General features: G+C 36.0%; 1 protein-coding gene across 1 annotated transcript in view; it reads right to left on the bottom strand.

Annotated features, from left to right (window-relative positions):
• Positions 1-930: 930 nt before the first annotated feature.
• The window catches only part of CUL3 (cullin 3), a 149,358-nt gene continuing 135,719 nt past the window's right edge, over positions 931-14,569 (bottom strand). The window contains exons 13-16 of the mRNA XM_007955762.2: positions 13,872-14,006; positions 8,525-8,711; positions 4,920-5,065; positions 931-1,062 (exon numbers count right to left, since the gene is read on the bottom strand). Coding sequence (XP_007953953.1) covers positions 931-1,062; positions 4,920-5,065; positions 8,525-8,711; positions 13,872-14,006 — 600 coding nt within the window. The remainder of the gene's footprint in view (positions 1,063-4,919; positions 5,066-8,524; positions 8,712-13,871; positions 14,007-14,569) is intronic.

The following is a 14,569-nucleotide window of genomic DNA, read 5'->3' as shown; positions in this document are numbered from 1 at the left end:
ATATTTATAAACAAAGTCTAGACTGCATGTGCTTTTCAAAGGGCTGAATATAGCCAGCTGCCAACTTTGTGCTCTTACATACTTGAATTAGTGGGTATGTGTATACTAAATTCATTTATTTCTGTCTACAAGAAATAAGAACACTGCCCTATACAATCCACTGTTAGCAGTAAGTACAACATCAAAAATTATTGTACAATTTATACATACTAAAATATTTTCTTTCTCTAGAAATAACTCAGAACAAAACCTAATCATTATAGGACTTAATTTGGGAAATCTCAAATTACAGTAGGGAAAAACCAAATCAAGAGTGTGTATTGAGCCCAACACAAAGTTCCTGTCATAAGGCTATAAGATTAGTAAGTGCAACTGGTAGAATAAAGCATGCTCAAATTGTATGTTTGGGTCTTTGTATATTTATCAAACCTTTAAATTAAACAATACTAGCTAATGAAACGTCTTAAAGTGGAGCAAGGTAATTGGGAACTCTGTCATTTCTGTGACCACTTTTGTTACCCAACTTATACAATGCGCAAAGTGCTAAGCAACTACAAAAACACATTTACAGCAACACTGAAGACCTGGGGAAATGAAATCCAACAATTTTATTTTAATGAGCTGTATTTTCTAAATTTTTATTTTATTTTTTCCTGTTTTCATACAGTATTGAAAACAAAACGCAGCACATTCACATTTTCCCGAGGAACTGTAAAGATGATCTCTACAGGGATAAACGTTGAAAAGCCTGAAGCTCCACCAACTGATGTTGCGAACTCTCAAAGGGAGTAAAGGCTTGATCTGAATGGTTTAGAACATGTACTGTAATTTAATAGAAGAGATGGTCATTTTATATTTAATGATTTAAAAGAACTTCCCAGTCCATGCGAAGAGTACAGTCCAAGAATAAATCAAATTTCTGAACGCATCTTATGCTACATATGTGTATACTTTGCGATCCTCAGGTGTTCGTGCCAAATATTCTCTCTCAATAAGTCCTTCAATACGTTTCTTAATAACAACTGGACTTGGTAAGAATCGAGCCTTCAACTGCTGAGTTACCTAAAAGAGAAGGTAAAAAGACTAATGCCTACCAGGAAAAAAACTAAAAACAAAACAAAACACCTTACAAAATATTAATAGCTCCTCATACTAAAGTTCCTTTCTTTGAAAAGAACCAATGTGTTACCAATTTTAAGACTCAGAGTTCAACTTCTGTCAGGATGCCAGGTATTGCGACATCAGTAATAAGAAAACATTAACTATGGTAGCAGACATAGGCTGATTATATACTGTGTATCCATTAATTTATTTAGGAGTGCTGGTGGCACAGTGCCTGAAGTATTTGACTGCTAACCATCATCAGCCACTCTACGGAAGGAAGATTGTGCAATCTACTTCCATAAAAATTTACTGCTTTCAAACCCAAAGAGGGTTGCTATGAGTTGGAATCGACTTGATGTCAGTGAGTTTGGTTTGGTTTTGGTATTAATTTATTTAATGCTCTTAACTCTGGAAAGTAGGTCATTTTACAAATGAGGAAAATAAGCTAGAGAAAACTAAGGTGAACAGTTGGTAAATAAGAGAGTCAGTGGCTAGAGATGAGCAGCTCAGGTTCCCACTTGAAGTCCGCACTCTTTCCACTAATCCACCCTGCTTCTCCTGCAGATGAACCAATCCATCTATCACCCAGATATTCTTTTGCCTGTGTTTATCAGTTCCTTTCCCAGGGCAATGTAGACTGAGAATTCTTTGAAATCTGAAACTTCAGCACTTCAATGTCAGACTAAAATCTATTACTCTTACCTCACCTCACCATCAACCAACTTGCTCTTGAGCAACCTGAGATCTTTAACCATTTTTCTTCTAGACTATTAACAGTGTTTGCTGACCAGAGCTCCTCCTTACTGAGTAAAGACTGCATATAAGATTAACTTTACCCTTAACAGCACCCTCAACTCCTGTTCCTTTGGCTTCACTCCAAAACTTCCCTTTGATCAAATCCATGTTCTTTATCTCCTAATTCTATATCATTCTAAATATACCGTAGAGTTCCTTGCTGAATAAAGCTGTATTCTTACACTAACTGGGTAGACCAAAAAAAGAAACCAAACTAACTGCCATCGAGTTGATTCTGACTCATAGCAACCTGCTTTGGGTTTCTGAGGCAGTAAATCTTTATGGAAGTAGATTGCCCAGGCTTCTAAGGAGTGGCTGGTGGGTTTGAACCTCTGATTAGCAGTCAAATGCCTTAGGCACTATGCCATCAGAGCTCTTTTTGGGTAGACCAGTGGTTAGCAAACTGCAGCCCACAGGCCAAATCTAGCCAGCTTTTGTTAAATTTTTATTGGAACACAGACATACTCATTTGTTTACATATTATCTGTAACTGCTTTTGAGTTGAGACTGATCATTTAGGGAGTAAGTTTGCCAACTTCTGGTATTTATCACTAACATAAATTTATAGTTCTCAAATGCAGCAAGCTCCTCACTATTTTTCAACAGATATAATTTTAAAAGTCTGACAATTTCCTTGAAGTTCTCAATCTTAGCCTTACACTCCAACTTCACATTTTGTTCTACATAAAGAAAAGAGGCCAGTTCAGTTTGAAACTCAACTTCCTACCCTACATCCTACTTCCGTATTTATATCTATCCTTGATATAACACCTCTGCACCCCACCCTCAGTTCTCAGGAAGAGGTTTATTCATTAGCATCCATGTTGATACATCTACCACCTGTGTTCTCACATAAACTCACCTCTCCTTCTCTGGACTCTTGTCCAGCACGTACTCCTCATCCAGTTTCTATCTGTTGTTCTTTTTTTTTTGTTTGTTTAAAGAATTCCTTCTGTATCCTTAGGTTATAAACATGGTCAAGACTTTCCCATCTCATAAAAGAAAACAAAACCCAGGACCTCTCAATTCAATGCTTCATTCTCTAGTACTGCTCTCTCTCTTTCCATGAGCCATCATCTCGAGGAACAAGCCACTAACTCACCTCTACTCACTTCTTGAGGCACTCCCACTGGAGGTCCACTCTCACCAGTGCAACGAAACTGTGCTGGGAAAGCTATCCAGTCACATAATTATCAATATGTCTTAACTGTCTGATTTGACCTTTTCCTAATTTTTGACACTTCTTCTTTTCCCTTACCATGTGCTACTGTCTTTTTTGTTCTCTCTCCTTTTCCTCTATAGCAGCAGTTTGCAAACTTTAGCATGCATCAGAATCACCTAGAGGCCTTGTTAAAACAAGATTTTTGGGCTCCTGAGCACAGACTAAGGAGTCCTGGTGGCACAGTGGTTAGCCTCTGGGTTGCAAACTGAGACGTCAGTGTTCAAGCCCACCAGCCACTCTGTGGGAAAAAGATGCAACAGTCTACTTTCATAAAGATACAGCCTTGGAAACCCTAAAGGGCGTTTCTACTCTGTCTTTTAGGATCACTATGAGCTGGACAGCAATGGGTTTGGGTTTTGAGCACAGAGTTTCTGATTTAACAGGTCTGAGAGGGGCCTGATAACCGGCATTTCTAGTAAGTTTACAGGTGAGCTGATGAAGCAGCTGATACAGGAACATCGTGAGAAATCACGGACCTAAAAAGGTCTCCCAATCTGTGCTCTCTGCTGCTTTCACTGCCCCTAAGTAGTAGGAGGGGGTCTATTCTCTAATTTCTTCTCTTTGTGTTCTCCATGCTATCCCTGGGCAATATTTCATCTCTATCTGTGGTCTTAACAGAAGCTCTGGTGGTATAGCACCTAAGGCATTTGACTGCTAACCAGAAGGCTGGTGGTTCAAACCCACCAGCCACTCCTCGGAAGGAAGGTTGGGCAATCTACTTCCGTAGTGACACCGCCTCGGAAACCCAAGGAGGGGTCGCTGTGCATCGGGCTCGACTTGATGGCAGTGAGTTTTTTTTTGGTTTGTGGTATTAACTACATTATGCACTACACAGTGAATTCCCAATTAAATTTCTAGGCCTTATTTTCCTCTTGACTTCTAGCTGCCTACTGGATACCTGCCTCTGGATATAGCAAAAGACAATGACATGAACTTGTATAAAATGCTATTAACTGACATATGAACCACAGCAACTGCCCTTCTCCCCGTATTCCCTTATCTAATTAATAAGACTGACCTCTATCCAGTCACTCAATCAAGAAACCTGAGAGTCACCATTAAATCTTCCCCTGGGATTAACCAGTTGTTGTGCCTTCTAGTTGAATGACTCATAATGACCCTACAGAACAGAGTAGAACTGCTCCATACAGTTTCCCAGGCTGTCATCTTTATGGAAGCAGATCACAGGTCTTTCTCCCATGGAGCTACAGGGTGGGTTCAAACCATCAACCCTCCAGTTAGAAGGCAGACACTTAAGCACTGTGCCGTAAGAGCTCCTAACATTACCCATTACTAGTCAATAAATCCTGTCAACTCCACTTCTCCCTGTCTCCATTCAGCTCTCTCCTCTTTACCCCAATCTTCTCTTAACCTGACTACAATAATGGCCTCTCAGTGTGTCTTCCCTGCCTCAGTTTCCTAATTTGTAAAATGGAGGCATGCAAATAAATGATATCAGTTATTAATTCTCAGAAATATAGGTATAGTTTTATACAAAAGTATTAATAGTGAAAAAGCTGTCTTTTTTCTGCTTGTGACAATATTCCATTATCACTTTCATTATAAACATTAGTTCTTAAAATGTGAACATTTCAACAAATCAGTAAGTATCAAGTAAGTGCTATGCCTTCTATGAGAAATGCTCTGACTTCTGTTCCTAATCTAAAATTATTTTCTGAATTGGCAGTATTTAGTACTTTCCGAATTAGCAGAATTTTGCACTTTCCTCCTATACTGAAGCTGTTAGCAGCATCACCTTGCTTTTTTCTACATTGCTTCCGTCTTGCTGTGTGCTCACCTCTGCCACCAACACATTGTGCTGCATCTTCTTTCTGGACTTCATTATCCGTACGATGGCGGCTTCTATCTCATGTTTTCTGTCATCATCTACTTTCTGCCTTGTTTCTTTTCTTTCGGGGTCAGACTCACCTTGTTTGGCAGCAACTAAAATAGAAAAAAGACATTTTAACATAAATGTAATGAAGTAAATTAGTTTATCAGCAAACTTAATATAATTTAGTATTAACCACAGGAAAAAAAACCGACTGCAACCTCTGAGGAGACACACATACGATTCATTTAGGTAAACGCTGCAGAAATGCCTAATACAATGTTTATTTTAATAATATTTAAATGACCGACAATCAATAATACAAAAATCCTGCAATTCTAAATTATGCTTTTTAGAAATTAGGAATTCAATTTTATCGAGATAAGAAAACCAATCTGATTTTTATAGAAAACAATGATTTCTTTAGGAAGAAAAATGGTAGTCAGAACTGCTTAGGAGTAAAATTATCAGTAATTTTCACAGCTTATGAATTCCACAAGATAATACTAATACTATTATTGTGGTTCTGAGTTAAAATTCACAAGAAGTATTCCATATAGGTGAAATATCTGTCTTATTAACTTATTAATGTATAAGGCCTTAAAGGGAGGAAAGAGTACGCATTTCTGAGATTCCAACAGCTAACTAATTAAAAACTACCACTGGAATGTCCGATCAGAGACTCCAAGACAGCTAAGTAATTCAGTTGTATTGCTAAGTGAAATATCCATGAATTCTAATATCTACTCATCCCTTGTCATCTGATTTATTAATACTTGTTATGTCACAACCTCATTATTGCTAATTCATTCCAGTCTTCAGGAAAAGCCCTATTTGGTCTTTAAGGCAATTGCTAAGAGATTAAATACAGAAGTCTCTTTCTCCTACAACTTTCTTTTAATTGAAGTAGCAGAGAAAGAAAACTGGTAACTACAATTCTTTATTTGGTCATCAGTACAGAGAGATGAGAAGTTGCTGAAGGTAGAAACTGAAAAAGTACAAAAGTACTTGGGACACACTGCTGACAGGTATGGCCACAGGCAGGAGACTACAAGATGCACAACTGGGAAGGTCATTCCAGTGGCATCTCTATTCAGCTATGCATTTCTAATTAGAATTCTCTGCTTATATATATACTGCTTTCAGCATCATTTCCCAAGTGAAAGAGAATAAATTATCTTTATTCCCCTAAAAATAAAATTAGATTAAAATAAACTACACTAGGAAAGAATAATGCTTTAGATTACAAGGAACTAAAGAGACATAAAAATCTAATGTGGAAACCTTGACTGAATCATGGATCCAAAGATAAGGTACAAAAAGCATTTCTGAGACAACTGAGGACATCTAAATATGGGTAGTATATGGATGATATATGGCCCATGGTGGTGCAGTGATTAAAAAACTCGGCTGGTAACAAAGAGGTTGACCACCAGCCGCTACACAGGAGAAAGATGGGGTAGTTTGCTTCCATAAAGATTTACAGCCTTGGGAACCCTATAGGGCAGTTCTTCCCTGTTCTATGGGGTCACTATGAGTCAGAATCAACTTGAGAGCAGTGGGTATGGATTTTTTGCTTTTGTACACATGGCGTGGAATTGCATATTTCCTTGGGTGTGGTATAGTATCATAATTATTTAGGGAAATGTCTTCTAAGAGAAGTGTGAAGTATTTAGGGGCAACTATTATGATGTTTGTGAATTACTTTCAAATGTGTAGCCAACACACATACACATTCACAGAGAGAGAGAGAGAAATGTGGTAACATTTTTTTGGATTGTAAAGTTGGGGGAAAGAAAGAATTTTTTAAACAATCCATTTGATTCATCTAAATTCGATCACCACAGATTCCTTAAATACTCGCCGAAAGAAAATCAATGCGAAGACTGTTGTGATACACAGTGAACAATGATGCTTTTAAAAATGTGAGAGCAAGAGCCCAACTCCAGAACCTCTCACTTATCACTCTGCACTAAAAACAGCCTAAAAAGCTGATGTGTGCTTGTATAAGTAAGTGTTCCCGTATCTGTCTAAATATATGCAGAGTAGGGGGGAGGGGGAAGGCAAGCAGGGAAGGAAACAGTCAAAAGCTGTAAATTACAACACATCTCATTCTTTTCAAAGACTGTCATTTGAGAAGTACTTTTACCTTCTCTTGAACGTTCATTACTGGCTAACTTAAAATGTAGCATAAATATGTAAGGTCATGTGAGTCTTTGTGTACAGGATGATGACCAGTGACCTTAAATACCTTACCCAAAAGACTAAGATGTACTTGGACAATGTAAGAAAACCTATGCAGTTGTAACATTCACTACCAGTGCAAAAATATGACTTACACAAAATGTAAGTAAGAGCCAAGATAATCTAAGAACATCCCCAAATGAAAAACAGTATTTCTTCACAGAATTATACAGCTGAAGAGAACTTCTAAGACATCATATAGTCAAATCTTTCACATTTAACTACATTCCTATTTTAAACAGATCTAAAATAACATACACATATACACACACACTTAATACACACAAAACCCATGAAGAGAAAATGATTTTTTTTTTTCTTTTTGGTATTAGTATCTGATAATACCATTGCTGAGTATGATGGAATCTGAGACTACAAATACAGTTACATATTTATAAAGTAAGATAGTGTTCAGTATTTTTGAAACACATTACATCTATTTTCCTCTAAATCTAGGATACAAATAAACCCTAACATACAAAACCTGTATATGCCCCAAAACTACGAAGATTTTACCTCTTGCACTGGTGGAAAAAGATACTCATTCTATGACTCTCATTAGTACAGGTCAGTTTTATTTTTAATATACATCTATATCACAAAGATATGAGGCCAATCTTAGCTGATCAAGATTACAATGATATAATTTGCAACTATGGGACTGAAGTAATAAAGGCATTAAAAGAGATACCACCTTGTTTCACAAAGCATGCATATAAACTCAATGTCAAAAAGGAATGCAAGTTAGAAGTGTGGATGTAAAGTCCTTAAATCAATGTATTCTGGTAACCAACTGGATATTTAACATTAACGTAATTTTTTCAAAGACCTTATATTTCATTAATGTACAATATATGTATTTTAAAACCAGAAAAAAAATCTCATTTATCTTAAGATACAGTTTTATTATGCAATACATTTGTTGCAATACATTAATTACTACGGGAGCTTTTCTAAAACTAATTTTGAAATCAGATTAGCAAACTGTATTAGAATTTTAAGCATCAGGATGGGTGGATTTCATTTGTCCCCCTTAAATGCACACAACAAAAACATCTTACATTATGTTAAATATACAAAAAAAAAAAAAAAAATTCACTATCAACTTAAAAAGTCACACAGTACTCAAAAAATGTTCACAATAGATTATGATTTCTGCTTTTAAATTAGAAAGACAGATTTTAATCAATAAAAGCTGCTTTATTTCTTAAGTCTATTGTCATGTAGTATCACAAAAAAATTTTTTTCAAGGCAGAATTTCAACAGGAGAGAGTATTTTTAGAGAAAATAGGTAACTTGTTAAAGAGGAAAAATGTAATTCCAGATACCTGTTTGAATCTTGACTCTGTGTAGTTTGGATGTGAATTGGTCGTTAACTGTAAATATGTGACCATTTTCTATTTCCTTTGACTTGGGTTCTTTTGTAAGAACCCGTTGTGTTGGTTTGCCACAAGCGAGGGACTGCAGGGCTCTGACAAGCTCTCTTTCAGGAATATCAGTCTCTTGTTGAATTTCCTGAAATTTTCCAGATTAACATAATCAGACCTTATGAAAGATTAAAATACATTAGTTAATTAGCAACTGAAACTGACCAGGCAGTAGTTAACCCACTGCCGTTGAATCCATTCCAACTCACAGCAGCCCTACAGGACAAAGCAGAACCACTCCACAAGGTGTGCAAGGCTGTAAATCTTCACAGAGGTAGACTGCCATCTTTTTCCCATAGTGGGTTTGGATGGCAGAACTTTTGGTTAGCAGCTAAGCACTTTAGTGTACCACCACGGCTCCTCATAAACAGTAGTTAGAGAGAGGTAATTCCATTAGCAAATAATTTGAAAGAAATAAATTTATTAATATTATGGCACTTCACTAAAATCTCACATATTTGAACAAACTAAAGGGAAGGGTGATTCAAGCCATAAAATACCTAAAAGATATGCATTTTTTGGGTTACTTTTGGGAGATATAAGGCCTAGTCTAAAAATTCATTCAGTAGAGATTATTAGAGATTTGCCTTAATATTTAGGTAAAAATAAATAAAGTGTAATCAACATAAAATTGTTTCTAGAGTACTTTTCAATCATCTTATATTTATCCATACTACTTCCTTATTAGCAACTTCTTTCATAGAAATAAGCTAAGTAAGCTTTAATTTAGGCCTTTCATTGCACAATCAAAATTGATCAGTTACTGTCTCTATGGACAAATGAAAGAAAAAATGAAAACATCTCATCATTAACAGAAAACATAAAAATCAACCAGAAATCTGCTTTGAAGTTCAGGAGATAATTTTTGCTATATATTATAATATAAATAAAATTCAGTACTGGAAAAAAAAAAGAGAAGGAAAAAGAAGAAATGTAGCTGGGGAAAAGAAAGCCGTATAATTTTTTATTTACGATATTCTTTTCACTTCGTGTCACTGGGATAGCAAGAGTACCGTGCAATGATATGACCTGCTCTCTAGATGTCTGGGGAAATACAGCTGTGATTCACTGTACAAAGCTGTTCCTTCTCGAAAGCAGTTCAGGAGAGTGGGTGTGAGCAAGACGAAGCTCTGTTTAGGGAACCAAGTCACCCTCCCACTATCAAATGTCGTAGAGCAACACGTCAAGCTTTTCTAGAGGGCTGACAGGTAAGCCAAGATTCAGAGAAACAGGAATGTCAGTGACACACGTTCCTTTGCTCTTCTAAGTAATTTCTGGTCTATGTCTATGTTTACCTATCTTTCAAATACTATAAATGTTAATCTCGGCAAATTAAAGAGGTAGTATTATTTACTAGAATGGAAATCGTAATTTCATACTAAAAGTGACCTAGTCACATATTTTAGTGATAATTCAGTCAGAGTCACAGAACTGGAAATATTTTCTTAAGTGAAAGGTATTTTACATTTGATGCGTATGGACAAGCTCCCTTTCAAGCTGATCAACAATTTAATTCCCACAACAGTGATGAGCCTCCTCTGTGCACTCTTCAACACTGGATTTCCTTTCTCTTTTTTCCATCTGCTGGGCTAAAAACGGCATCTCATCATTTTAATTGTAGCTCCATGACCTCACAACTGGACCAGCAAGCAGCATCACGATAAATGGAGAAAAGACTGAAGTTGTCCAGGATTTTACCTGGATCCACAAACAATGCCGGTGGAAGCAGCAGTAAAGAAAACAAACAACGTATTGCACTAGGCAAATCTGCTGCAAATAGCTTTTTAAAGTGTTTAAAAGCAAAAATTTGACTCTATTTTAAGACTAAGGTGAGCCTGAAGTAAGCCATGGTATATTCAATAGCTTCATATGCATGAGAGCTGGCAAATAAATAAGGAAAACCAAAGAAGAATTGATGCATTTGAATTGTGATGTTGGCGAAGAATACTGAATATACCATGGACTGCCAGAAGAATGAATAAATCCATCTTAGAAGAGTACAGCCGGAATGCTCTTCAGAAGCGAGAATGGCCAGACTTCACCTGTCATACTTTGGTCATGCTGTCAGAAGGGACCAGTTCCTGGAAAAGGACAGCATGCTTAGTGAAGTACAGGGTGAGCAAAAAAGCAGAAGCTCCTCCACGAAAGTGGCTGTGATGATGGGCTCAAGCATGGCAATGTTTAGTTCTGTCACAGACAATTTGCTATGAGTCAAAACCAACTCAACAGCACCCAACAACAACAGCAACATGGCCAGTAGGGGAAAAGAACTTTTCCTATTTAAAGGACGCCTGTAATTCTTCTTCTGCACTTTGCCTATTTGTATTTCTTGCCTGCTCTTCTATTCAATTATTTATTTTCATACTTATTGAGGACTCTTTATACATCATGGTTTTCAATTCTGTCACATAGTGTAAATAATTTCTTCCAATCTCTGATCGTTCAACTTTATTAGATTTCACAATATGGATGAATAATTAATACACCATCTTACTGAACACATAAAGAACAAATGAAGGCAAAAAATCAGCTTCCTTCAAAATGATTAAAATTAACTACTTTTAACTCTCTCCTTTCATTTGTGGAGAGAATTCCGTAAAGGAAGTAGCTAATAAAACCTATCCAAAGGCTGTGAAAAGCAGACGGGGCGAGTAAAGATGAAACCCTACGTGCCTTGTTGCGATGCCCCCTTTCCAGGCATATGCAGCCAGAAGGCTTGGAGCCACAGGCACGGCATTCTACAAGTGCCATCTAGGCTTGGAGGTCTGCTTTGTGACTTAGCTAAAATGTGAGATAGTAAAGGAAATTTCTACTTCATTTTACATTCTATACAACCACTGCTCATAGCATCAAATGATTCCAAGCCAGCTACAAAAGGGAAAAGTAAGCTTAAAACACTAAAATCACTAGCAATTCCAGTAACAGCTATGGAAAAATTAATTTAAATTTCTACTTTCCCATTATTATCATTATTTCCTTATAAATTAGGCCTCTAAAAACCAACTCCAGAACTTATTAAATAGCTTATTTTGCTTAAAATATATTATCCATGAGATGCAGATTCAAACTTACCTATATAAAATTACCTAGAGAGAATTTAATTCTACCTCTATTTGAAAAGCTTTGCAATGTTTGAGTAACGGATGAGTAATTACTTACTTACAGAGTCAACATTTGGGAACTCAATTACATACAATATGTGCTTGAAAATTAAGGTTTTTCTCTAGGTAAAACCTACCTGGAAATGTGAGAGTTTTATCATGTATTTCCTCTTGATTCAGCCACTGAACTAAAACACTTAGATTTCAAAATATTTCCTTTGAAGCCTATCATATAAAAATGGTCATCTCTTAATTATATTCACCACATAGTGGGAGAATAGAGATGAATACAAAAATAATCTTCTTTTTAATTTTAAACTTGCAAAAATATTGTTCTCTATCCACACCTGAGTATCTGAAAACTGGCTTTTAATTAAGTATAAATTAAATATTCACTTATTATTTTTAATTTAAACTTAGTAAGAATCACATGGTCTTCACTTTAAACCCAACCTATCCTTCAAAGATATGGGAGAAGATTAATTAAATTTAATGTAATCAAATCATGACCTGATGAGAATGGTAAGTAAAAAGTAGGCTTATTATAATTAGTTTTTCTAAGGGAGAAAAAGAAGATAGGTGCAAAAAGCAATCAAGACAATGCAAATTAAGACTGAAACTGGTGTAAGGTTAAAAATACAAATCAAAGAAACAGATCGGAGAGCCTGGAAACAGTCCCAAAATACACGGTTATTTTGATTTTCTATAAAGATCCAAGGTAATTCAATAGGTGAAAGAACAGTATTTTGAACAAACAGTGCTATAACAAACTGAGTATCTTCTATCTGTGTGTGCATTGTGTGTTGGGGTATGTGTGTGTGTTAAAATGTAATCTTTACCTCATACCATACAAAAAAAGTAACCTGAAATTTACCACAGACTTAAATATAGAAAGTTAAAACTCTAATGTGTGTAGAAGAAAAATATAGGAAGAAAAAAAATCTTTGTAATCTTAGGGTCAGTGATAATTCTTGAACAGGAAACCAAAAGCACAAACCATAAAAGAAAAAAGGGGTTATTTAGAGTCTGTAGATATTCAGAAGTTCTAATCTTCAAAAGGTACCATTAAGACAATAAATCAAGTGACAGACTAGGATAAAATATTCACAGCACATGTAATATCTGACAAAAGACTTGCATTCAGAATTTATATAGAGCTCTTAGAACTGAGCAATAAGAAAGCAAACAACCCAATTAAAAGATTTGAACACTTCAATAAGCAAGATATATAAATGGCATATGAATGCATGAAATACACTCAACATCAAGGAAAGGAAAATTAAACTCACAATGAAAAACAGCTACATATGAACTATAATGGCTGAAAATAAAGAGGCTGAAAATACCAAAATTAGAAGAGGATATAGAACAACTGGATTGCTTATATATTACCAGAGAGAATGCAAAAGTATACACTTGCCTTGAAACAAAGTTTGGGTAGAAATGCAAACAGTTTGACAGTGTTTTATAAAAGTTAAATATTAACTTACCACACAACCCAGCCATTCTACTCCTAGGCATTTAACCAAGAAAAAGGAAATCCTAAGTCCACAAAAAGACTTACACACAACTCTTCATAGTGGCTCTATTCACAATATCATATTTGAATCTAGAAATAACCTGTAATACATGTCATTAGGTGAATGGATAAAGAAAACATACATAATGGACTATGATCCAGTAATAAAAAGGAATGAACTACTCATACTGATATGTGTAAAAACATGGCTAAATGTAAAAAATACGTGATGTGAAGAAAGCAGGACACTAGTGATATACACTGTATACCTATTCATATGAAAGTCTAGAAAAGGGAAAACTACTATAGTGACAAAGCAAATAGGTCGTTGCCTGGAGCTGGGGGTACAGAAGGAAATGGTCAGCAAATAGGCACAAAAGAACTATGAATAATGCTTTTTATCTTGAATGTAGCAGTAGTTACACAGGTGCATATACTTATTACAGCTCATCAAACTGTGCACTCTGATTGGTTATATTTTATATGGAAAATGTTGACAAACCAAAATGAAACGTGACTCAATGAATGCATAATATTTAAGGTCCGATTCGATGCGTTTTCGCTAAGGGTACTCAGAGACATTCTAAAAGTCACTCAAAGAAGAAAGACTTATAACCATAACCCATACCTCAAACGTGTATTTTTCTCTATTATTAAAGAGCATTAATATGGTCATCTGGAAAGTGGAGACTTGTAATATATGCTTCCGTGTATTAGAGCCAGTTACTTGTGCACCTCCAACACCAACTTCAGATCCATCTTCCTGTTTCGTATTTTAAAAAAGATATAAACAAGATATAATTACCTCTCTGAAACTTTAACAGTAATATTTCAATTAAGCCTTATAATCTTCATTCCAGTTTTAAAAACTAACATGACTTAACTCCTATATAAAAAGAAAATGTGCCTAACAAGTATAATAAAACTAAAAATTTAATTGTTGTTGTTGTTAGGTGCCATCGAGTCATCTCCGACTCATAGCGACCCCATGCACAGCTGAAAGAAACACTGTCCAATCCTGCGCCAGCTCCACGATCCCTGCTATACTTGAGCCCATCATCACAGCCACTGGGTCAATCCATCTCGTTGAAGGCCTCCCCCTCTTTCATCAACCCTCCACCCTACCAAGCATGACATCCTTCTCTAAGGAGTGGTCCCTTCTGACAACATGACCAAAATAGGTGACACGAAGTCTGGCCATTCTCGCTTCCAAGGAGCATTTTGGGTGCACTTCCTCCAGGACAGATCTGTTAGTTCTTTTAGCAGTCCATGGTACTTTCAGCATTCTTCACCAGCACCACAACTCAAAAGGATCAACTCTTCTTC

The sequence above is a fragment of the Orycteropus afer genome, unplaced genomic scaffold, assembly GCF_000298275.1.
Source record: "Orycteropus afer afer isolate SDZICR_OR568_19922 unplaced genomic scaffold, OryAfe1.0 scaffold00002, whole genome shotgun sequence".
NCBI lineage: Eukaryota > Metazoa > Chordata > Mammalia > Tubulidentata > Orycteropodidae > Orycteropus > Orycteropus afer.
Note: the sequence above shows the minus strand (reverse complement) of the source record. Positions and strands in the feature narration are given on the sequence as shown.